The sequence below is a fragment of the Sipha flava genome, unplaced genomic scaffold (genome assembly GCF_003268045.1).
Source record: "Sipha flava isolate LNK unplaced genomic scaffold, YSA_version1 0_pilon_pilon, whole genome shotgun sequence".
Taxonomy (NCBI): domain Eukaryota; kingdom Metazoa; phylum Arthropoda; class Insecta; order Hemiptera; family Aphididae; genus Sipha; species Sipha flava.
In genome coordinates, this window is record NW_020271713.1 from 810,844 (window position 1) to 837,605 (window position 26,762).

Genomic DNA, 26,762 nt, shown 5'->3' on the forward strand with positions numbered 1-26,762 from the left:
TACATTTAAATACAAATTGTCCGATTTCCCTAAATTAAAAATAATATTTAGTGTAAGCACTAACTAGCAGGATACTTTCTAAACAACATTATTTACACTATTTTATAACGTCCAAAAACTTAAGATCTAGAACAATGCTTTAAAGATGAAACAAACATCATCGCACATCAATCTTATCTGTATTTTTAATATTTCCTATAACTTTTTCATAAATATATATCATACATTCGAATTTAAGAAACTATTAGATAGTAGTATATTTATGGTTCTTATGACGAGTGTATTTTGAAATACATAAAAAAAGGTACTTAAAATGTAATCCGAGTTTTACAGGTTCAAGTTACCTCGACAGTTGACATTTATACAGTATGAAGTGTTTAGAGACTAAAATCGATACCGAAAAAACCTCGTATAATATATCATTCATCTCCGCGGACTATATAGTAAACAAATGTCTGCGTGTTCTAATAAATATCATTATGTGTTATTGTATTTATGCTCGAATATAAAAATGTATACAATCTACTTAGACGTGCATAGAACTATTCGTTTAGAATAATTGTTTAAAATTATTATGATTTTTTGAAAATCGTGTTAAAGTTCCATTCGCAGATTTTATATAGTCGGCAATCCTCCGTCCGTTAAGTGCAAACTTTAAACACTTGAACGGATTTCAATGTGTGTTTAATTAGCGTTTTTGTTCCACGAGAAGAATGTTTGAAAAAAAAATTAAACGGACACGATGATTGTCTCGGGCGAAGCGTCGCGGACTGCAGCATGTGATTTAATAAACGATACGAAGACCGGACCGACAGAGTTTCGCACTAGCGAGAATGTCGGAAAAACCGCACAAGTCGACGGCGTGGAATATGGAAAGAAAAAAAAATAAAGAAAAACGAAAATGGTTTGGAAAAACTGCGTTTTGGTCGGAGGAGATATGGGGGATTTGATGTGAGCGCGCGCGATCGAAGTCGGGTCGCCGTCGCAAGGATGTATACGTACGCAATGTCGGGTTCGGCGGCGGTGGCATATAACGCGACGGGGCAAACATCATACACACACACATACACACATACACACACACACACACAAACACACATATACACGCAAGCGTGCGCGCGCACCGCCACCGCCACCGCGGCCGGAAAAGGGCGCGGAAAGCGTGAGGGAAAATCGTGCCCGCGGTGTGACGGAGGGGCGAGTCGGAAAAGCCATTGCCACCAGTGAGCCCCTTCGCCGCCAACCGTTCCTTACGTGCGTGCACTATATACTCACTGTACACGTACCTACATATGTATATATATATATACATATAAATGTGCGTGCGTGTGTGTGTGTGTGTATATGTGTGTGTGTGCGCGCGTGTTTGTGTGGTACGCACTGTCAAGTCCTCCGGTCCTACCGGACGGCGCGGAGGCCCTTCCTCCTGTCCCTTCCCCGTTACTTCCGTCCCTCCCGTGCCCCCTCCCACCACCATCGTCATACAGTCCCCTCTCCTCGGTTCGGCGCTACATCGTGTGCCGCGGCGAAAATGGAAGGCGACTCGAGTCCCCTAAAACGCGTTGCCACGGGAACGACGCCGCCGACGACTGCGACTTCCACTGCGGCGTGCCCTTCGCTCTCTGTGTGGCGCGTAAACTTTTCGCGCGTTTCGCTTTCCGTTCTCCTCGACCTCGCGTCTCTCGATACATTGTATTATTTTCGCGTCACACTTTCGGTGGTCTCGACGACCCACGCCGCGTTACGATTACGTCGCCCGTACCGAGGGACACGAGAAATAAAAAGCAATTAAAACAAACCCACATGAGCGGTACGTGCAAGACAATTTTTAAACGATACTTTCGACACTAAATCTAATCGGTACGTTTACAATCGTATTACAAAACACGCATATATATATATATACGAGTATACTCGTCCGCAAATATGTATATTTTGTGAGTTTTCCAACGTTGATCTTCACGGATGGAGTTTTCTGAACTCAGGATCCGGCGATGAGAAACGGCCAAAAAAAAAAAAAAAACGTTCAACGTTAGCGGACATCTACAGCTGTACGAAAGTTAGTTTCGACTCGTACAACGTTTCTGCGTCAAGCCCATTCGACTATGTATACTCGCGGTTTCATACATTAACGCTTCGCTAATCATATACATTTGTAACGTTGAAATCGCATTATCTCGTTATACGATTATACATGAATAGGTTGAACGTGCTTTTGGAAAGTTCTTATTGTTCGTCCGTCCATCTATTATTGTTATCCTGCAGTTAACATATCGATAACATGTTCAAAACATTTTCATGTTCACATTTAATAATTGGCATTTACTAGATGACGGTGGACATTCAATTCGAATAAAATTGAAAACGTAACAGCCCCGGTAAATCAGACTGACATTATCGCGCATGACTGTAATCCGTATTCCACTGTATCGTCTGTAAACTGTTGCCGATTAAGAAAGGGTTACATTGTGTGAAAATCGTTAAAGCGATCGCAAAGGTCGAGATCCGTTTCAAACGATTAAATCTGCTACAACACGGCGGTCTATATGGCGTGAAAACAAACTATTTTCACGTCGACGTGCGCCCCAATCCGGAGCTTATAACACTTTGCAGTGTACACCGCTACGAGTTAACAATAGGAAATTAGATTTTCACGGTTTCCGTGTTGTTCCAAAACTGTTTACTCGCATGGCCTAATTTCGACGGCATAAGATATATGCAGTTATATTGTTTTAACATTTCACGTTATATTAAATCACACATTCGACGTAAATAATTATTGCATTCGGATTAAATCAATTGATTGGGAAAACGCGCAGTGCGTGAACCTTACCGTAGTGTAATATGTATAAGTGTTTATTGTGTAATCGCGTGGTATTTGACGTTGATGGTATTAAAAATATATGTGTATACGTTATTAAAGTAACCTGTGCGTGGTTATACGTAAATATATTACGGGCAGTAGATGATGGTGGTGGAACGTAACGAGATATTCTCTACACCTCCCCTCTAGCCCTTCTCCTCTCTCTATCATTCGCTTCTGTCACCACCGAAACTTTAGTCTGCCCACCTATGTTTTCAGTGCTCTTCACTTTACCTCCTGCCTTTTCCTTCTATCTCTCTCCTAAAAACCCTTCATATCCGTACTATATTCCTCTTTCTGTCTCTCTCACTCTCTCTCACTCTATCTCATACATACATACCTTATAGCTAATAATAATAATAATTATTATTATTACTATACAAAACCCCGTCTCCGTCAAGAACTTACGTGTATATGTGCGTGGTCGTATAACGTGCGTCTAACACGATAAAGGGGTGGAAGGCTGGAACGATAGAGACTGTGGAAAGGAGAAGGTGTAATATATATATATATATATATATATATATATATTATATTTATACCCACGCTCATTGTATGAGACGATGTGCTGTGGTCGGTAAAGTTTTCGACACCACACCAGATAACACCGCCGCTCCTACGTTCCCTTCCACTCTGAGTGTGTTGTTCGCGAACAAGTTTGTTGCGCTCAAACTTAGTCGCGCGGTGGCGAACGAAATTAAACGTTAGACTCATGCCACCGCAGCCGCGGCAGTGATCTCGAATTTATGCGTGGCAAATAGAGAAGTGAGAGAGCGGCTGAGCACGGATGACAGAGCGAGAAAAAAGGGTGAGAGAGAAAGAGAGAACGAGAGAGAGCCCGATTGGACGTAAAGGAAGAACATGCTGAACTTTGAGCTTATGTGTGTATAACGTCTATTATGTATCGGTCTAGGACATTTCGGCGTATGGCCGTTTTGACGTTTATTTATAAGTTTAAAATTATTTAATAGTTTAAAGTTATATTTTTAATAAAATTCTTAAAACTGTATCGGTATAATTTTTTTTTCAAACCATTCTAAGAAATACATCTTCATGCAGTTCATCGTATAATAAGTTTATACTGTTGTAAATGTCATCAATTTTAACAAACACTAAAGACAAAATCTTTTTCAAATAAATTAAAAGTTGTGCATTATTTTTATACTTCGAAAATAAACTCAGTTTATTCATTTTAGGTTGCTCATTTTTTTGTCAAATTAAATAAACATTCGTGAATTTGAACTTCAGGGAAATTATTTTTAATTACAACTTACTCAAAATCGCAAGCAATTGATGTTGGTTTTAACCCGGGTTAGGTTAGTATTTTAAGCAGTATTTTAAATAGCCGTTCATACGTTAGATTTTTTTTTTATCGGATAAAAAAGCATAAATAAAGTGCTACTTTAAAAGTGCCATCTATAAACCAATTAGAAAACTCTAATAAAATGTTATAAATTTTGAAGATGACCAAAAATGAAAATTCTAACCACTCCAAATCCACTACCGTGAATAAAAAATGTTCAGTTACAACTTAAATTACGAATACAACTGGTAGTTCTCAGGTATTATTAATGTAATCAAATCTTTTGGAGCATCAGTTGCAGCTTGAATTTCACTTCGTGTTCGTCTTATTTGTTTTTTAAAAGCTCCATCAGCGTAAATGTTTCCTAAGTAATTTAAAACTAATTATCAATTTATGTACAAAATTTAGATATTTACGTTTACTGCTTGTAATAATCCACTCGTATATTAATTGATGATATTTTATATAGGCTCCATTGTCTCACGTGCTCGTTTTTTTATATTCGTCGAATGTTCATTTATTTGTTTTAAAACTATAATACATTTAATTTATTTATTAAAAATAAAATTTTATATACCTATAGATAGTAAAAATAATGAAGTATTAAATTAGGTACCTTCAAACTTTCTATTGATGTATGAATTCTGGCCTTATACGAATCTTAGTCACGACATCGCCAAAACTTTTTTAATTTATTTGCACTAAATGTATCAAAAATATACATATACCCATCATGTACAAATATTTCACGTCCACAAAAAGTTTCAATCGCTTGTGCCATGGTGACTACTAACTACTCTCTACTGACTAGTTCACAATCTTATATTACTCAATGATCGTCAATAACCTAATGGCTAATATAGATCATGTTCTGCGATAATATATTCCCAATTTCGCTTTTATAAGCCTATATACAGTTGATTAAATACGTTCATTTAACCGACGAGAGTAAAAACTGTAAAAACTGATAAATGCTTTTATATTTTGTTACAATAATAAATATATCGGATAGAAAACATAATATTTTTTTAAACGCGATTAAAAAATCATTTTTATGAAGAAATTTAAAATGACTACGCCAAAACAGCCACTCTGAAACGTCCGGTGTCGATTATGTATACATGTGCTTCCGACGAAATTAATTATTACAATATCATACTCGCATAGCTCTTATATTTTCGAAACGAAAAACCTTCCGCCGTTTTTTCTAATTGGATTTTCGTGGCGCGCAGCACTCGCGTGCCAGTGTACAACAGCGTCGCTCCCATCGTCGTGTAACTTATCGAACGGGACGATTTTATACGTAAAACTTTATTTTGCACGACCGCGAATTGCTAGCGACGGGAAAAAAAAAACGCGGTTCATGAACATTGGAATGGGAAGAGACGCGTGGGCGTGCGATTATTTACCGCAACCGCCGTGAACGATCTATTTAATTACGAGACGAAAAAACCCTTTGCCAGATTGTAGCGAAACGGTCAGCCCATATGTGCGTGTCAGGGCTTTTAAAGCAGTATCGCCGTTGCTGCACAGTACACACGTAAATGTGTATAAAGTGGTATATGGATGGCTTGCAGGTATATATTTTTGTTTGTATATGTATATATATATATATATATAAAAACATATGTGTGTGTGTGTGGGGGGGGGGGGGGGGTGCACGTATATAACGGTCGAACGAAAGGGTATGGTGGAGGTAAAGGTTAAGGGGGTCGAGACCGACGTTGTTGCAGAGAGAAACCTTAAGGATCGAAGATAAACTGTTGCGGGGTAACGAGAACGACTGTCGCTGAACTATCCCCGGGGAGGAATTGCCGTCGGTGTGTAGTCATCGACTTTTCGGGCTAATGCAGAAACATTAGGTATACGGAGTCCCTGCTCCCGCCTTCCGCCTCTCGCTTCGTCCGTCCCGCACGTCAATGTGCACGCGTTCTTTTCACGGTCAGCTAAATGCAATTATTTCTTCACCTCACCTGTCGTAGGTACCCTGTTTTCCTGCGTTTCTGGTTTATTTTCTCTTCGCTGCCACTACACTCAACCTCACAGTGTTTCACGCACATTCACATGTATACACGCAAATAAATAAGTGATTTATATCATTATATTGTTGCATTCTTACGTATTATATCAACGACGTCGCGAGAAAACAGTTGTCCGACCTCGGGTCAAGTCGGTAGTATTATCATTATTATGCAAGAGGGTAACGGTGGCACGTAAAGGGGAGAGCTTACATCTCGAGGGGCCAATCGACCGACCCGGAGGCGGAATCCTATATTAATCGATTCGCACATAGTTTTAAGCAGCTACACGCTGCCGCACATCGGCAGTATACGTGAGGCAACAATGTTTACCTGCGTGCAACGTTCGTACATGGGCCCCCATTGAAAATCCCAATCCAACGTAACTCCTTGGTCCCTGTGAAATCATGATTTTAATGCGATCAATAATATTATTGTATGTGCGGTGCCATTGAATATCACGTTCGTCTTTCTTACAGTTACCTTGACCATTTAGATACGACTTGCCAAGAGCCTACCGACGCTTTGTATTAATGAATAGTTCATACTCATAACGGTGTGGTAATATGTTATCGGCGAAAACTAATTTATTTCATTTATGTAATGGATTGTACAAAAACATTCGTCGGTCGTTACGAGAACACGGAAACGCCTATCATGCAGTCGAAACTTCAGTACTTCTCGAACTCGCCGACCGTTCGCCCGGAACCAGTACCGTAAACACGTTTCTGTGGTGTAAAATTCGACTGGTCCCGTCCGTCGACGCACTTTGCATCGCGTCCAGAGACCGGGGTCGAACCCCGCCCGTATTGTTCTGCGACAATTATTGCCGGTATACGATTGTGAAACTTCCGGCACGTCGTGCGCACCGCTGTGGACCGTCCTTCTGTGACTTATCGTGAAATCGTTCATTGCCCGTGCCCGTATTTAATGCGTAGGTAACACAACAGAACGCGTGCGGTCTAGTCGATATAATATATTGTCAAACACGCAACGAACGTGTGTAATATAATAGTATTTACGACGACGTACCAAAACCATCCGCGAGTTATTGCTGTCCGTACGTTCGCAAAGTAAATACTACTATTATTATTATCATCATCATCATCATAATCATAATCATCGCTGTCGTCGTCGTAATATCGCTACTAAAGATTGTTATCTGCACGAAAATCGATTTATTCGGCACACGACCGTGTACACACGCGTCCCGTGTGTACTGATCTCGGGGCCGATAGTTCGCGATAAAAATACACACGTGCGCCGCCGTCGACGTGTACTGGCCAAATGTTATAATCCCTCGCGTGTGCCCTACTCTCGTACATACGTCACCGCCGTACGGTTGTGTAGGAATACGGTCGAAACGCATTTCGTTTTCGTACACGTGAGTTTGTTTGCTCAAAAGCTACAACAAATAAATACCGCTGTTGATGTTCTAATGTTAATAAATCACCAACGATGACTGTAGTTGAAAAGAACTAAAAAAAAAAAAAAAAAACAAAAAATTATAAAGTTGTCGAGGTTCGTGCGATGATAAAGTGATTCCCCGATTAAGGACACAACTACAGCTACTCTCGGAGTTATATTTTAGTTGTTTTAATCTTATTGCTAGGACTCCGCTGTTTAAACGTCACTTTCCGACCAAAGACGAGTATAACAATCAGTTCGATCGGTGTGTAACCGTCAGAAACGTAAGAACGACACGAACAACGACAAAAGTAACAAAAGATAGCGGTGGAAAAAAAAATTAAAACCCAAACAAACCACGAGCATTATTGTTATGGTGGCGGCGCGTTGGATTATACATTACGGACTGCAACTGAATACGTATAGTGTACATATAAATATATATATATGTGTGTGTGTGTGTGTGTGTGTGTGTGTTTGTACAAAAGTCCTCGGGGAATCGACCAGCGGAGACGGTTTGTCGTTTACGTCGGTCTTTCGCGACGACCATCCGCGACTGAAGTCGCCCCGAAGCGGGGTTCGCAGTAGAGGGAGGGAGTGCCGAAGATTATACGTTCTATCAAACTAACAAACCGTGTGCGCGTGATAGTCGACCATAATAATAATATGATCTCGGGGTGCGGACGAGAGGGTACGCGTGGGAGGGTGATTTGCGGGGACGATTGGCAAAGTGCATCGATCATTTTATCATGCGACTATTGAACGTGCGTATATACACATACACGCATACCGTACACTCACAAGACTAGCGCAGTATATATACGTTCATTACCCCATAATAATTTATTGAATAATGCAATTTTACGCCCTAAGCCCCCGGGTTCGCATGTATATTCATACACATATACATACAGTGAAGTACATATAAATTCACTAAATATTCTTCCGATCCGCCATTCTGCAACCCCGACAGCATCCTGGGGGCTTTTTGTCTCGTTATACGTCGTCAGGCACTTATCGCGTTGCAAACGCAGCGAAGAAAAAAAAAAGAAAATGCACAGACATAGAAAAAACAATTCAACGGAAACAAATAGTAATTAGGTTATACAGGAGCAAGGCGTCGATGTTTATTAAACGTTAAAATGTTATTACTAGTATATAGTAGGTAGGGTACAAAGCGAAACTTTCGTCGAAATAATATCACAACGATACAATATTATTACCTGGATGCCATAAATTCTATTTTGTGATGGAATTTATGACGGATAAGTGTACTTAACGTCGTCTTGCTGCCATACTTATAACCATCGCAAACTCTACAATTTCATTTAATAGTTAATATATATATAAATGTGTGTGTTTGTGTTCATTTTCGTACTGCAAGTAAACACGAGAACGAGTTTACTCGACGATCTAAGATGAACACTTGTTGATGTACAAAATTAGAAATATTATTGAAATGCGAATGTTGTACCCCCAATGTAATTTAATACTGTTTCTCATAACACGACGTGTAATAATTTTTTTGTGCTTCTATGAAATACTACTAATATTTGTTTGTTTAATATGTTATAACTTTTACAAAACTAATTCGAAATGACACGTTTTTGTTTTATAGATTTTTCCTCAAGTTTTTCTTGAAGTGCAATCAAAATTGTTTAAAAAACGCTGGCAATCCCAGAGACATGCGAAGGTTTCAAGTAAGTCGTCTGTCAAAAATAAGAAATAAAAATAAATGTATTTTTATAATAATCTATATATTTTAAGTGAAAAATATTTTGATATACAATATAAGTGAAAGTATACGCAAGTATAAGCACCGACAAGGTAGTCCTTCGTTCCCCTGGTTGAAAAAAAACCTGAGGGATATTTTTTCATTCAAGTCATTAACGTAAAAGGGTTTTCCAGTATTATAATATGTATATACGTGCAAACATAAAATGGTATACGCCGTCTATACGGTGGCTTTGCCGTGCGTGTCCTATACGTCGTTCAAACACGAAATGTAATTTTAATAACATTATGTACTCCGATTATTGCGGGTTAACATCGTAAACAAGAAAAATTAAACGATCTTCGTTGACGTTTTCTACGCGCATGTCATACCAATATAAATTAAAAGTTTGCGCGAACGAAGAAATTTAATAATTATAATAAACGCGCATAGTTGTTATTCACAAAATAATACCGCGTTACGCTGGTTATGGGCCATCGTCGTTAAATCTTCAGTCAAAAGCATTTGTTTAATAAATATATGTGTCGCACATTTTTCCACCTTATTTATACATACGTTTGCGTCGATCTTTTTTTTTTTTATAAATATTTTATCACATTTCGCGTTTAAATAATAATAATAATAATAAAAAGTTTCTTTCGTCTGACAATTTCAAGAATATAAAATGCTATTACGGTGCATAATTAATGCGATCCCGTCCAAACACTAAGCAACAGGAAAGTAAGAAATAAAAATAAAAATAAAATAAACAAACAAACGTTTTGAGAAGAACAAATGAGACCCGTGAAGAGTGAATGGAAAAGATAGACAGAGAGGGAGTGAGGAAGAGAGAAAGAGAAGAATAGTTGAGAATCTTACTCGTATTAATTATTTTTTTTAAAGCTTTTTGTGTAAAAATTACTCAAAACAGCCAGAATTCATGTCAAGACTCTCCGGCAGTTTCGGGGCTATAAGTAGGCAGGACTAAAAGTTTTAACAACATTAGTTCGCATAATAAGCGAGCAAAATAAAATATACATACGTAATACAACTGCATTAAGAAAAAGAAAAAAAAGAATCTTACATAGTATTTGGAGTTGAATGAAAAAGGTGTAACAAAAAGAAGTTTACAAAAATTTAAATATACATCAGTTCAATGCTTGGTTTAATAAATGATTTTCCTCCGACCAAACTACATATAATATACGCTGGCGCATTATTAGATTTAAAAAAAACCTTAAAACCACTATTGCGTTGCTATCGCGTATTTCCGCCGTCAACATAATATTTGATGGTATTATAATTTAATAATATATGTATATATTATATTATAATACCCATTAATGTCACCCTGACGATCGAGTGTACCTAGTATATGTACCTAAAACGACGTAATGTTAATATCTCCCGTCGAGTACGATATCTTATATACTTATATGTGTTCAAAAACGATTTCTACAATCAAATATCTATCCACGTGGTGACGATATTTGCGAATCGAAATTCAACTTAGTGAGCATCAGTGCATCACAGTGTTCTGTATACTATATGAACTATATTTATTTAACTATATATATTTAAATATATATGCATTAAAGTAAAAGGAATCTTCAGCGAGTTGAAGAATAAGTGGACATCGAACATTGCAGTGTGGCCCTGTTCAATTATAGTACAGACATTTATTGTATAGAAATCGTAATTTTTTCTTTTTTCTTTTTCTGTGCATTGCTAGACGTAAACTAGACGATCAACTTATAAAAAAAGCGTAAAAAACTCAGCCCACCCGCGTATACGCACACTAATCCAGACCCACGAGCTAGATTACTATAATTTTTTAAAAAATTCTTATGGTTAAACCAATCGATGTTCTACAGACATTCGCGAGTGCGATTTCTACGAAATAAATTTAGGGTGAAAATTAATGGAAGTGGGAGAAAAAAAAAATAAAAAAATATAACGTTGACCACGGAAACTTTTGAAGAAAACTTTGACCACCGCACGCATACGCGAGATTACATAATACATTGCGTGTACATGGTGCAGTGATCGTCTATCGCATGATATTATATACATGTACGTACGTATGATATGTATAGTGGTGTAACTTGATTAAATTTTTTTCATTAGGAGTGTATACAATAAAACCATATCGCATTTGACCTTTGACATCAACGCAAAAAAAAAAAAAAAAATACGGTTTTTATACAACATAGTACATAATATTATCGAATAATAAGAAAAATATCATAAAGCGAAATCATATTCTATAATAATAATAACTACAATCATCAGCAATCCCGAGCTATTTTGTTACAGGAGCAGCAACTGTTTCCGGTTGTATTTTTGGTGATTGTGATAAAAATAAAAATACCAACGACTAACTAACATTATACTAGGTACCATGTTATTTTTCAATTGTGACATTTCCAGGAAATATATTAAGATTTATGAAAACTCGGATAATAATACATATACTAGAAAATATTTAAAAATATGATGCTATATTACGGTTTACGAAATACAAACATATAAATATAACGAATGATGATGACATTTGAAAAATAATTTGAAGGAAGGAGGGGTACAAAACCACTTTTTTTTTTCTCACAGTCCCTTATAAATTGCGATTGTGTTAAAACAGATATGTATATTGAGTTACTTGTTATAATATACAGGGTTTCCCTAGTTTTTTTGTAGCAGCTAATTTCTCTTTGATAAAAAAAATAAATAAAAATGTTTGTTGATTTCTTTTAACTTTTGAATGTTGTTGAATTTGATCGAGTTAAAAACATTTTAATCTCGTCCAAATTAATTTAAATTTTGATTATAGATAAATAATTAAAGTTTAAGTATCACACTTTTTTCTTTTTTTTTCTGTAACACTTTTCTGAGTAATAAATTTTCACCAGAAGGTAGATAGGTACCGTTCACTACGCAAACAAACATAAAACATTTTAAGTTTTTCAAAAAGATTATCTTTTTTTCTGATAAAACTTACCTGTACAGCTTGGATTCCAGATATTTTACAGACAATAATACTACAATAATACCATTACTTATATTTTAAATCTTTCAAGACAATATTATTCAACCATTCCATCAACCGTTAATCGCTTGTTTTTGTTTAGACATTATAATATTTATCAGAAGAATTTATTTTATTTCATTTTTTTCTCGTAATGCCGTTCCAACGAAAATTCATCCAATTGTCCGTTATACACTATTATTATTATAATAAATATAATGCAATAGAAATAATAATAACAATAATAATAATATGGTGGCACGGGTATTTCGCGGCAGCAAAAGTCGAAACGCTCGAAGAAATGACCCGACTGCGTACATATATATATACGTTAACCCCACCCCGGAGCACGCCGTCCATCCGTCCTCTCACCGTCGACGCTATAAACCCCCAGGATCGGTGCGGCGAGGCACTTGGCGATGTTCTTTAGCGATTTAAAACCGTCCCCGCGCCCGCGTGTCTCGCCCTTCGACCCGTCGCCGGCGCTCTCGCGCTAGCATGTTCCCATGGGAACGGCTCCCTCGAGGGGGGGATAGGGGGTTGTGACTCTGGACACGGCAGTGAAGGGTGGTCGCGTGACGGCGGTGGTGAGGGTTGAAAGACTGTGACTACGACTACGACGACGACGTCAAGGACGCTCGCGAGTTCCTCGCACACGGTCGTCGTAGTCGTCGTCGTCGTATACCGCGCTGTACCGCACGAGCGGCTTATTCCCCGGAGGCGGAATTCAAAACCCTCGAGAGGTGGAGTCGATTTTACCCTATAGTCGCCGCAAAATGGGTGGCGGTGTTGGCGGGTGATGCGTGCGAGTGTGAGTGTATACAATGTATACACACACATATATATAAATATATATATGTACTATGCACACATTACTACCGTTTCTACCATTACCACCCCTGAACGTCCACGTCGTCGGATGCCGGTCGAAAGACTGTACGACGGTAGTGCGCGGTGGTGGTAGGTAGGTTACGATAGGGTAGGATAGGGAGAGACGGCGGGCGCGGAAGTGCACGCGAGCAAAGGATGCGTGGAAAGGCGGAGAGAAGAATACTCGTTGTATATAATAAATATATATGTGGTGCACGTGTATAATACAGCGAGTAAATAATAAGCGTACGTCCGTGCGGGGTGCATTGCGTTGTGCGTGGGCCGCGTCGCGGAAGATTCTTATTGTTGCGCGGTGGTGGGGTGGGGGGTGGGAGCGCCGAAACTTTCGACGGCCAATCTAATTTACACCGTGAGCGCTCACGCACGCGTCCGCCGCACCTATTTAATAATGGAAAACTTTCCGCGAGAATATCGACGCTCGAGATTTAATAATTGACTACACGACCGCAACCGCCGTCGCCCTACGATCGCACGACCGTATCAGCGTCCCGCGACAACGCGTTTCGTTGCAACCCGATCAGGCAACCGGTGATCGCGGCCATCCGACGACGAACCGCGCGATTATTTCCGCGATTAAACTCTGTCCGGTTGAAAGTTCGACGACGATGTGCGTTGCGCTCAGTCTTGCGTTTGCAATAATTGTCCGTTGAACATGCTCAAAAACTATCATCGCGCTCCGTACTGTTCGCATCCCCTCACAGTTTTACACGATCGGGGGACGATTTTTCTCCGCGAAAGTCTACTGTTGTTGCGCACGGGTACACAGATATATTTTCGTAAACATAAAAACGCTGTGGGAAAACATACGAAAACCGAAAAAAAACAGAAACCACCGCGTGCACGTGGCGAGAAAAGGTTGGGCGCGCTTGTACGAGGAGTATTTCGATGTGCAGCATCCTCAGCCGGTATGCCATTACCGTTAGTCGAGCAGACGACACGTAGAACAATACGGACAAACTCCGTGAAGCTCCTCGGTATTCGACCCCATTCGCGTCCGTCGCCCCGGAGTGCCTTTGAAATCTGAAGAACCCCCCCCCCCCTTCCCGCGGGAAACGGTTCGTGCTGCACTACGTATAATAACATTTGTGTTGCGGACGATTAATGACAAACGATCATTGTACTACTGTACACTCCTCTGTGCGTTATTGTTGATAACGCTCGTACAACGATAGCGGTGCGATGCGGTGGTTCACTGATGCCGCGCGAACGCAACGAGACGACACTCGGATCTGATTCGTCTGCGCACCGACACCGCGGCTGTTAACCCTTTACGGTCATAAATTTGAAATAAACGAGTGGAACTTATCAACCGCGTAATATCTAATGCACGCGTGTGTGAGTAATTGCGACGGTTATACGTATACAAAGCTCTGCGAGTCATAATTTATAACCTATCGTTCTTTATGCGCCAAACATTAATCTATACACACCACCGGCGTACCTGCGCACCGTAAAATAATACATCTACATCACCTCGTTGGTTTGCCGAATAACACAAAAACAATAATATCGATCGTTCTCTACATTCGAACGTATTACAATAATAGTAATAACCGTAACGATAACGGCACAACGCGCATCGCAACGATCGTCAAATCATGTACACACGTATAATATACATGGTATACGTCGACATACGTGTGTCCGTATTTCGTCACTGCTGTACCTGTCACACGATATTTTTTCTACGTACGACGTGAACACAACAAGCCAGCGTTAGCGTTTTGAAGGGTAATTGTACGACGAGATGGTTAGGGACATTACTGTCGAAAAATCAAATTCCGTTCAGTCAATGCCTTGCGATATGAGGATTCGAGTTACTCGAATGCGGTACCTGTATCCCGCGGAACCATGTGTTCGACCTGACTTTAAATATAAAAAAATCGTATGATAATCATTTGACATTATTTATATGTTGGGTAAGGATTAAAAGGATTAAAAAATCAAACACATCAGGTTAACAAAAAAAAAAAAAAAAAATCAAAAAAACTATTATTATTAAAACATTTCACGAATTGGACCTTTCAACTCGTCTGTAAAATAGCCGCGAACGCGTAGATATTTTTATAAATTGACCCGCCGAGTTCATGGGCTGTAAACGTTTACTTTTGCTTTACGACCAATGACGTTTCCACATATACGAGTACAATTCGAACCAAACAAAAACGCATACCTAAAATACAATGCGAACAAATCTTAGGAATTCCGCGCACCCCTCCGTCATTTTATGCAAGTCATAATGTAAGAGAATTTTTTCACCTTGTGTACCTATATGGATGACGCGTTAAGTAAACGTCAAATTTGATGAATCTTCATATTATACACAATGTTTTAGTAAATACATGATTAATGTTGTATCGTTGTTGTACAGTTTAAAACTGTTGTCATTTATATATTAAAATATTTAATACAATTATAATACGCTTATCTGAAATTCAAAAAAATTCCAAATAAATAACAATAGGTTAACTTAAAAAAACAACGAACAAAATCAAAATGCTTCTTATAACTGCGGTTCTACGGCTATTACCGACCTACTTTGTATCAAGTACATGTTATAATATTCATAAGCGTGCGCACGGGGTGAGCCGGACGAGCCCCGGCTTGACCTTAATTTTTTTGAGGGCATAGTAAAATTTAAACTAACTATAGTAAAATGTCTATATATATTTTAATATGTCGGTGGAAATCAATTAATTGTATTTATATCATTTGATTTTAAAGAATTTAGTTTTACTTTTAACTTCAAATATATATATTTTTAGACATATATGTCTAAAAATTAGCAATATAATACTTAATTCTATGTATAGATATAAATACTACATTGTTTTTAATTTACAAGAGAATCTACTATGTTGAAGTGTTAGAAAAGAATTAGGGGTATTGTCTAAGTATTGGGGCACTAATTGTATTCAGGCTCGACTGGAAGTTGAAGTCTGCGCACGCCTCTGATAATATTATAAAATAGTTACTCCACCATTCATAGGTATAGCAATTTAATAGGATCACCGTGCAATGTGCAACGCTGCGGATAGTAAAAAAAAATAATAATAATATTTATACTAAATTAAACGTTCAATTTTAATTTTCAGGTGGTCATTTCGACACAAGTCACGGTTGAAGGTCCTCTATTGGCCGTATCGGATAACATGTTTGTACACAACAACTCCAAACACGGTCGCCGAGCAAAACGTTTAGACCCAAACGATGGTAAGGAAAATACGCATGGGTAAATATTAACTCACGGATTTAAGTCAGATTTACATTTGCATAATATTGTTGAAGTGGTACACGCAGTGCCGCAAAAACTGGGTGTACATAGTGTGCCGCGTACACGGGCCCCAAGGCTTACATACATTTGGGGGCCCCCTAGTCCCAGCTTAAAATAAAATACAATTTACAAACGCACAATTATTTAATAATATTATAATATTATTTTATAATAAAAAGAAACTTTTTTTAAAATTCAGGTAAGGATGTTATAATATTTAGAATAATTTAATATTTATTTAACAATGAGTCCATTGAGTATTTGAATAGACATACAACATACCTACCTAAACTAGTTAAATAAATTTACTACACAAATATGTAGTGAAGTATAGTATACAACAGTTGAAGGTATTTAATTTGGTATATATGTACATGTATCATACACTAACTGATGTGAAACGTGTTTTAAAACCTAAAAAAATTGATACTTATAAATAAGACGTACAACAAAAATAAATCCTAGAAAGGGGCCTAATATAATCACCGTACACGGACCTCCAATTTTGTAGTCACGGCACTGGGTACACGTATACGTCATTATAAAACCTTATTGGTTTTATTTTTTATTTTTATTTTTCGAGCACATATTGTGCGGAACAATTTAATTATAACGTAATAATATTTGGCCGCGCGTGGGCTTAATTTTCACCGATTCGTAAATTAGGGTTCCGATAAAGGTCACATCGTATACATTATACTATACGTGTATGTATTAATTTCTTGCCTGCGACATCGTCGTCGTAATCATCGATTGATGATATGCTACTAATATCACTTATATATTATTACACAAATTTACTTACGTATTCTCGGCAAAGACGTAGATCAAGGAATTAACGATATAGGCAATTAACAATATTCTTGAACGTTTTAGGATTTATGTCGCCAAAGAATATTACGTTAATATGAACATGGTACTCAAGTAATCATTTATTTATTAATATTTCCTATAAGAACTAATAATATTTCCGGCTCTCTTTATCCAATGTTGTTATAAATGTACAAGTTTTACATAATTTGATACAAGTATTTTTATTTTACATCATTACATCATTACTAGGGCACGGATTTGAATGCCCTAAAAAATAACTTAAAATGCCTCAGAAGAAATTCAATTATGACATAAAAAAATTAATAATTCACGTAAAAAAATGTATTAAAAATGTAAAAATGACTACCAAAAATGCACTAACATTTTTTATTTTATTTGATCAATGCTTTCCATACACGTAGTTCGTATAATTGCTATCGTCATCGACTATTATACTATGATTTAATGACATTTCGAGTTCGAACCACAGTTTCAATGATCTAACTTTTTAAATTTTTTTGTCATTTTTTTATTTATTAATTTTATAATTGATTGTGTCTCGGCGAAGGTTTTAATGTATAACACGACATTGAAAACTTGATTGGATATCCGAAGATCATAATTAAAGAAAATTTGTATTTTTGTCGCGTAGTCATCGAACAGTGACAGTATTTTACTGTACAACGAGAAAAATCGCCGTAATACACCGTATACCTATGATTCCTACTAATTTATCTTTCCAGTATAAGATACTTTAATTCTCCATTAAAGTTTCGTTGGCTTTTAATATTAATAAGGCTCAAGGCCAAATAATTTCAATATATTGCTATGAATTTGTTCATGATCTGTTATAAGTGAGATTATCAAAAACAGGTAAACCGGAAAATCAGTTTATTATATTACCAGAAGATCTGAAAACAAAAAATGTTATTTACTCTTAGTATTTAATAATTTAAATAAACAAATTAATTTACATAGTATTTCGTTTTATTTAAGTAAATATTTCAAAATAAATCATATGACATGCACTAATGACACACAAAGTAGGTTATTATATTAGCTTATGAGATTACTTTGTTATTTAAAAAACGTGTCTAAAATTAAAAAATAATATTTGAAACAGAATAATTATTATGACGATTTTTACGCACAACGATGTACACGGGGACACTAAATATATAAAAGAAGGATAAATTGTAGTTGATACAAAGTTCACCGAGTCAAATATATCTATTAAAAAAATAGCAATAACAAAGTATAGCCAAGTTAGCTATATAATATAAAAGTAATAAAATAAATTTTAAACACTCAGTAATAAGAACCACACAAGATAATTTCATCACAAGTAAAAATGTTTATTTTATTATATATATTGTTTTAAATTCATTTTTTTTCTCGTGAATTAGGTACCTATACTATCATAAATGGTATACTTAACCGGATGGTTCAATTCTTTTTTTACAACAGTGACAAGGCTTACCTAATCCTTATTTATCATAATTGATTTTTATAAAACATAAAAAAATAGACACATTTAAAACCTTAATAATATAATATAACAGGGTGTCTCGTGATTGTTAAAAGCCGAAAAAACGCATGGGTAATACTAAACAGACATTCGTGTGTGAGTTTTGACGGTTTTTTTTTTCATATTATTCTCTAAGAGCAAAGGGACAAAAAAGAAAACAGGAGGGAAAATAAAATAAAGGGAAAAAATACACGTGGAAGTTGTTTGTGTATGCTGGGCGACATTCTACGGAGTTTTGCGATCTAAAACTTTCTTTTTTTTTTTCTTGTCCCGAATTGGTACCGCCTGATTCGGTCCACTGCATAAAACCCATTTTATACAGCGTCGCAATTGAACTGCTCCCGGCAAAAGAAATCTCTCGGTCCCGACAGCTAAGCGTAACTTCAATTCACTACATAATAATATATACCAGAGATAAAAAAAAAATAGAAAAAAAATATGACTTGAACGATGCCGATGGATAGAATTTATTTACAGCTCACTCCGTCTGGGAAATTTTTTTATATTATTCTAGCGAATCCATTATTTTTTTTCTTTGTTTCCATTACTATTTATATATACTATACTATACTATACTGTATATACCAGAAATCGTCGTCGTTATATCATACTATTGTTTTCACTCAAAATTCGATCGATTGTCAGCGAGACATTGCGTGTCTGCCATACAGTTTTCTCGTATCTACATTATCACCGATCAGGCAACAGGATCGTGTATTATAGGTAGTATTCTAATAATATTCGTATAATTATTATCCTAATCGAAATATCGTAACGATTTGTTTGCCGTTGTTTTGTATTGTGACAATGGGTCTCGTCGAATGTGTATTTTGAGTCGGTACCACAGCTGGAAGTTCATCGAAAATTAATATTGCTTCCACCCGTCATTTCAGTGAACGTAATCAAAAATTAATAATTCGCATATATTTACCTTCTCAAACGTCGCCTTGAATATTTTATAAATGTATAAAATATATAAATCAAATAATTTACCTAATATTATACCATAGGGGAAGTGGAAGAAATCGAATATCATACGAGTGTTTATATCTATATATTAATAAATATATTCAATATTCTGCCAGAGTTAAAGTTTTCTTTTTAGGATTTTTTGGGGTTGTCGATTTAAAACATGTCAAAACTTTACTTTATGCATATATATATATATATATATATATATAAATTTATAACATTTTAGTACCTATGTATATATGTTGTTAAAAAAAAAAAAAAAAAAAAAAATGAAAGATAGAGTGAAAAAGATAAAAGTTTCGCGTTCAATAATATTCAACGGTAAATTTGATTTTGTATTTATATTTTCTTTGTCTTTTGTTTGTTTTCTAGGCATGTTTTCTCCTCTACCCGTAGCCACCCCTTGTATTAAACATATCACGCCGAGCGAAGGATGGACCCACGGTGGAGCTTCGGTTACTATATTGGGTGATAATTTTTTTGACGGGTTGCAAGTGGTTTTCGGTAGCAATCTAGTCTGGAGCGAAGTAATTACAAATAAAATAACAACACACACACACACACACACACACACACACATATATATATCGATAAAACATTTTCCCGCGTTGTCCGAGCACGTACATTTAATACGATTATTTTGTTTCTCAGCTATTAACTCCTCATGCCATACAAGTACAAACACCACCCAGACCCATACCAGGTATCGTGGAAGTGACGTTGTCATACAAATCTAAACAGTTTTGCAAAGGATCTCCCGGAAGATTTGCGTATATATGTAAGTATATGTACCTAAACTGTTAATCAAATGCTGACGATGTGTTTTTAGAAAATTTGTATGTCGTTTCGGGATATTACGTCGGCGTTTAAGAATCTTAATAGAATGTAGATTATTAAAACCGTTGTTTCTTTTATCTCCTACTATAGCACTGAGTGAACCGACCATCGATTATGGTTTCCAAAGACTACAGAAGTTCGTACCAAGATATCCGGGCGATCCCGAAAAACTGCCAAAGGTAATTACAACGATTGTTTACCGTCACAGAATTGTATAGTGCACGACAGTTAACGAATATACTGTAGCTTCTTAACCCCCGGGTGTAGCTTATAAATGTCGTTTTGATAAACAATAGAACCTCGGCGGCTCAAGTGGAGGTATAATATTTACAGTAGAATCGCTAAAAAATGTCGAGTTGCCTCTAAACCAATCGAACGCATAGAAAATGTCAATTTATTTAACTTGATGAGTTTTTTTTTTATTTGTATCTGTAAAATTACAACATATTTATTGCTGCCATTAATTTCTCAATCATTATTGTGTAAGGTAAATTATCGTGATGATAATCAATGACGTCTTCGGTGATGATGATATCCCCCGTACTGTCGTTCTATTTTTTTTTTTCTATCTTATAAATACTAATCGATGCTGTACGGCTTAATTCCACTAATGAAGATTCACATGGAAATAAAACGAAGAATAAACGGCATTTAAACGTCCGTCTGAGCCGATTTAATATTACTTGTATAAGTTATTAAAATTTTCTATTCGTTTTAACTGTAGTTATATGAAATATTATTATTACTACGTCATTATCGCTTATTTAAGAAATAAATAATTAAAGTGTGTACCTCTACGAGAACTTTGACAAAGTGATTTTAATTTGAAATTTTCGTATTATTTTCGTATTATGTAGTAAGATAAGGGTATCTGGAGAGCTTTTTATTTTAACAACGTTCCATATCCTTCCATACTTTAATTAAACATTATTTATAAAGAAAAATATCCAGTATAAATATTTATTGTACGCGCAGGAAGTGATCCTGAAACGAGCTGCGGACTTGGCGGAAGCTCTGTACACAATGCCCAGAAACAACCAGTTATCGTTGTCATTGCCCAGATCCCCATGTTCTCGTGACAGGGACGGTAACAATATGTCGTCAACGGGATCCGCGGGCACCGGCTTCAATCCGTACACCGGTCAGCTAGCGGTCACCGTGCACGATCACGGAGCAACGGGTCAATGGAATGACGGTGAGTGCTATTAATTTTAATTTTATCATTGCGTTTGTATCAAATCGAATGATTTTCGGCATCAGTATAGTCAAGCAAGAGGAAGTCTTAAAGTCTAAATAAAAATATATAAATCACCAAAGTCGTCTATTGTTGGCGATTGGGTAGAACAGAACGAAATCCTTTAAATTCTCGCCTTATCGTTCGAATGATGCGGGATTAACAAGTTTTCTTTTTCTGTCTTTTGCGGGATGTAATGTAAGCCGTTGGCTTCGTTTATGACTTATACGCATGAGACCATCCATTTAATTTCATGTTAACATAAAATTAAATCTCAAGTCAATGTATTCACAAAATTCCTAAGACAGTTTAACTTCACGTTATATATTTGTATTTTTTTATTTATGTATTATAATATAAATAAATAAATAATGAGAATTCACTTTGAGTTATAATTAAATATGAATAACCGTGGACTTGATATAAATAAATCTTGATTAACTTATATAACTTCAAATAAACTAACGAATAAACAAATAAACTAAATATAAAACTAACGTTTCACCTCACATTGAAACAATATAAATAAACAACAAATTAATTAACCCTTTTAGTCAAATAACACTTTGATGGTAATTATAGTAAAGACATAAATCCTAAGACAACAGAATTATCCTATATATAGTACGATGGCTTAGTGCACATAAATTACAAATCTTATGTGTAATACGATTACTTATAACATTATGTATGCACCATAATATATATATATATGCCTTCGATGTATTGAATTATGTAACACGGTTACGATTAAAGACGTGTGTATAAAATAATTATTTTGATTCGTTAGTGTTTGTCTCTCTGTGATCGTGTTTGTTGTAAATTATTACCACTTATCAGTATGTGTGTGTATATACTCGTACATATTTTTTTTAGTAATTAAATTATATCATTATAGATTTACACCTACTCTTCTTGATACGTACAGTTGTCCACACTTAAAAATCACTAACAAAGCTGTTACTGTTCTAAATGCATAAATTTCATCGAAAATAATGGTCAGCTCTCGTTTTGCAATTTAATTTTAATTCAAAATAATAAATTACATTTCTTATTATTCAAACGTTATTGTACGATAGTGGAATAAATCGATTTAAAAGGGTGACCTGATATAGTTATCAAATTGGCTTACATGTCCAATTCGATTATGTTTACAGTCAGCAGACTTAACTTTACCGCGGTTTGCGGTTAGACATTTAGAATACGCAGAAAAAAAAAATTATAATAATAAAGAAAATAGTGTACAAACGAATAAACAATAATTTAGTCTGTTAATTGTAATTAATAATTGTTTAAGTGCTTTCTACAACGTATCATCGTGCATTTGATTTCAGAATATTTTACAGGACTAGCGCAACTATAAGGTCAATATTTTAAATATTTAAAACCGTATCTCGGCAAATAACATTTTTATACGGGATGATAAATAATAACTTATTTATTCCTTGTAATTATGTGATCACGTCTTATTCACGTACATTGACCGTCCGGTGTCGCGCTATAGAACGCGATTTACTTATCTAATATAAGATGAAGTCAGTGAAACACGAGTTAATCGGTCGAACGCGCGACATTATATCGTTAAATTTGTTTGCGTGAAACAAAAGATTTTAAATCTCATGATAAAAATTACGATACCGATTGGGGGTATGAAACACAAACGGTATGTTTTAGGATTTAAAACGATAGGTTTAGCTTTGAATAATAAACGGGAGGGGAGAAACGCGAGCTAGAAAAAAAAAAGAGACTTTCCATTACTTCTGACCGCCAACAGTTACACGTTCGCGTGAACGCGCGTGGCTTGTGCACGTTAAAACGTTTCTGTTGACATCCGCAGACGACTACGGTCGAGGCCAGAGCAGCAGCGTGTCACCTCGGGGCGGCGGCTACGGGTCCAGCGCATCGACGCCGCACTCGACCAACGGCACGAACGGCGGCAGCACGTACATCAACCCGCCGCCGACCAGCGTGAGCGGCGGCGGCGGAGGCGGAGGCGGCGGTGGCGGCGGCGGCGGAGGAGGCGGCGGCGGCGGCAACGGCAACCAGTCCAATTCCGGTCCGAACAACGGGAACGGCGGCAATTACAACGGGTCCTCGATGCCCAACACCACGTCCGCGGCGTCGTCCGTCCAACTGACCAACATGAACTCGCCCACGGCCACCTCGCACCCGTCGCTCTTCAACTCCTCGTCGCGTGAGTAGTACACGACGTGCAATACGCGACCCCATAACGCAGTCGATACGTCCGCCTAGTTCATCGCACCCGAGACTGGTGCGAAACGATGATGTTTTTCGACCCCGCTACCCGGGTCATTTTATTTTTTTCCAAATTCGATTATGTATGTTTGGCAGAAAAATTCTAAACAACAATTACGTTACGACGAATGCGCTGGATTTCGATTAATTTTGTTTTTGGACGTGTTAAGAATAAAATTTAATTCTGTCTCAAAACTACAATCATAGAACGTTTTTTGTTTTATAGCAACACGACGAAATTTTCTAAGAACGAATGCTGTGTATTATAGTATCGCGATGCGCGAATAATAAAAAAAAAAAATGACGCCGTTAAAAATTTTTACAAACTAAAATCAATTTAATGTAGACTCGTATTAACTCCTCGTTGATGCCCAGGCTTACTTACTGGTTACAACTATACTGTACCGAATACATAACTGTCACCGTCTTTGGACTGCCAAACTTTTCCACGTGCTTAGCACGGTTCCCTTGCCCGTACTACAGGAAACGGTTAAAAAATCGATAAGAAATCAAAGAGCCGCAGAATTAATTTGCGAAAATATTTACTCGAAAAATTAGCTTACCCTAATTGAAACGAATCCGATATGATACACTCAACGGGTCATCGATGCATTCAAGACTGGTAAAAAATTGTAATTCTCGAGGGCCGAAATCTCCCTACCCCGACCCTTGTCGAGTAGTTCCGAGGCACTTAGACCCTTATGTCAAGTAATTCGCTAAACTGCCCGTGACCAATCTCGCAACCCGTGAACAGTATGGCACAAAAAGACTAAAGACTAAAGAAAAAATCAAACATTCCACACAACTTCAACATATAAATATAATATTATTTACGAGTTATCGTAGTTATTGTATGCATGATGATCGCCAGTTGCACGGTATCTGCGGACTTGGTACTTGTGCCCCCCTGCTAATACAGAGTAACAGCAACAGATTTCAATACAATTTATCCGTAATAATGTAGTACCTCGCTCCGGCTTATATCACCGTATAAAAATTTTCCCAGATAATTGTTATTCAATACCAAACTTGATTGAAATCAAACTAATTTTAAACAAATAAGACAGATTAATAGTTGGTGTGTAAAGATAAACTCGTTTGCGTACTAAAGAAATATTATAAATAGATAACGTATTTTTTTATCCCTGTTTAACAATTTTATATTCGAAAACAACAATGAAATTATAATCTCTAAGCGATCAAAAAATCTTTATTAAAATTAACTTACAACGCATATATATACACAACTATACGGTTTACGCAGCATTCGTTAAATCTTTTATACCGGTTATGAAAATAAATACTGTGCTTAAAGTTTAACTTACAAAATTAAGTACGTTAGGAATTCGTCTGTTGAACCACTGAAGTGTTATTTTAAACAGCCAATTACTCTAAGTAAAAAATATATAGAATCTAATAATTTGTTCGCGTTTACGTAAGAACAATCGCTCTATAGAAATTGTTTTGTATAAAGCTATAAAAATAGTTGATAAAGTATAATATATTTATTAAATCGCCGAACATTTGCAAGATAGCAATTATGATCAGTTTAAAAATATATTAACCTTTGGAAAAGATTTTTCTTTCTTAAACTCACATTTTTGTACTTATCCGCAAGTTCAGTAAAACGTTCACCTTACTCATTACATTTTATTTTTTTTGCCTGCACACCAACATAATTCCGCGTTTTTGCCATTGGTTAATTTTTAATCATGTAATGATTTTCTATTTTAGTATCTCTCGTTACAAGTACTCTTTTTTTTTCTTTTTTTTTTTAACCTTGACTTTACATGAAAACATTTTGTTGCTGGCTCATTAAAACGTATGTTTTTTTTATTTTTATAGGAATGGGCACTCTAGTAACATCTCCATTCGCCATGAATCCCTTTGCACTACCTAACTGCAACGGACAACCTTACGCCACCAGCCCGTTAATCAGCTCGTCAGCGAAATAAATAATACAAGACGCAAAGTGTCATTAAATTAGTATCGATTATGTTTTCCAGTTATTAAAGTCGATCGACTTGAACCGATCCCGGAAACTTTCGAATTACACACGTCGGTATAGTTACGTCATATAATTATTATTATTATAATCGTTATGTCAAACAACGCTATTTTGGAGAATTTTTAATTCTAAATCGACCAACTACAAATTATTAACGATAAAAAAAAAAAATAAAAAAAAACTATTAAAGTAAAATATCAATTTTAATGTTTTTCATTAAGACTATTTTTGTACAAAAATATATATTAATATATATATTGTATACATAGAAGTTGTATTTAGAAATTATTTTAAACTATATATTATATCATATTATATTACGTATTTAATCGTATTTAGTCGTACGACGACGTATTATAATATTCTTGATTTGTTTTTTTTTTTTTTATTAAATATTTTAGTTGTTTTCCTTATTTATGTATGAAATTTCTTTTGTATAGTTTCAAAATCTGTTGAAAAAAACTTTTCTATCTAGTCTAATTAAATGTAATAAAAAGTAATTTATTATTATCTTATGTATTGAGTTAAAAAATCCCATCGCTTAACCAAATATTTTATATTATAGTAACGCTATATTCAAATAATAGTTGACCAAATAAAAACTTCTTAAATGAGTCCC

The 26,762-nt window shown here is 36.1% G+C and overlaps 1 protein-coding gene across 1 annotated transcript in view; it reads left to right on the top strand.

The window, feature by feature from the left end:
• Positions 1-26,319, top strand: part of LOC112690166 (transcription factor collier-like) — an 85,586-nt gene extending 59,267 nt beyond the window's left edge. The window contains exons 7-14 of the mRNA XM_025564150.1: positions 9,210-9,291; positions 16,317-16,434; positions 20,181-20,335; positions 20,460-20,586; positions 20,736-20,824; positions 21,621-21,840; positions 23,717-24,073; positions 25,981-26,319. Of these exons, the coding sequence (XP_025419935.1) occupies positions 9,210-9,291; positions 16,317-16,434; positions 20,181-20,335; positions 20,460-20,586; positions 20,736-20,824; positions 21,621-21,840; positions 23,717-24,073; positions 25,981-26,090 (1,258 nt within the window). The 3' untranslated portion in view covers positions 26,091-26,319. The remainder of the gene's footprint in view (positions 1-9,209; positions 9,292-16,316; positions 16,435-20,180; positions 20,336-20,459; positions 20,587-20,735; positions 20,825-21,620; positions 21,841-23,716; positions 24,074-25,980) is intronic.
• Positions 26,320-26,762: the final 443 nt, after the last annotated feature.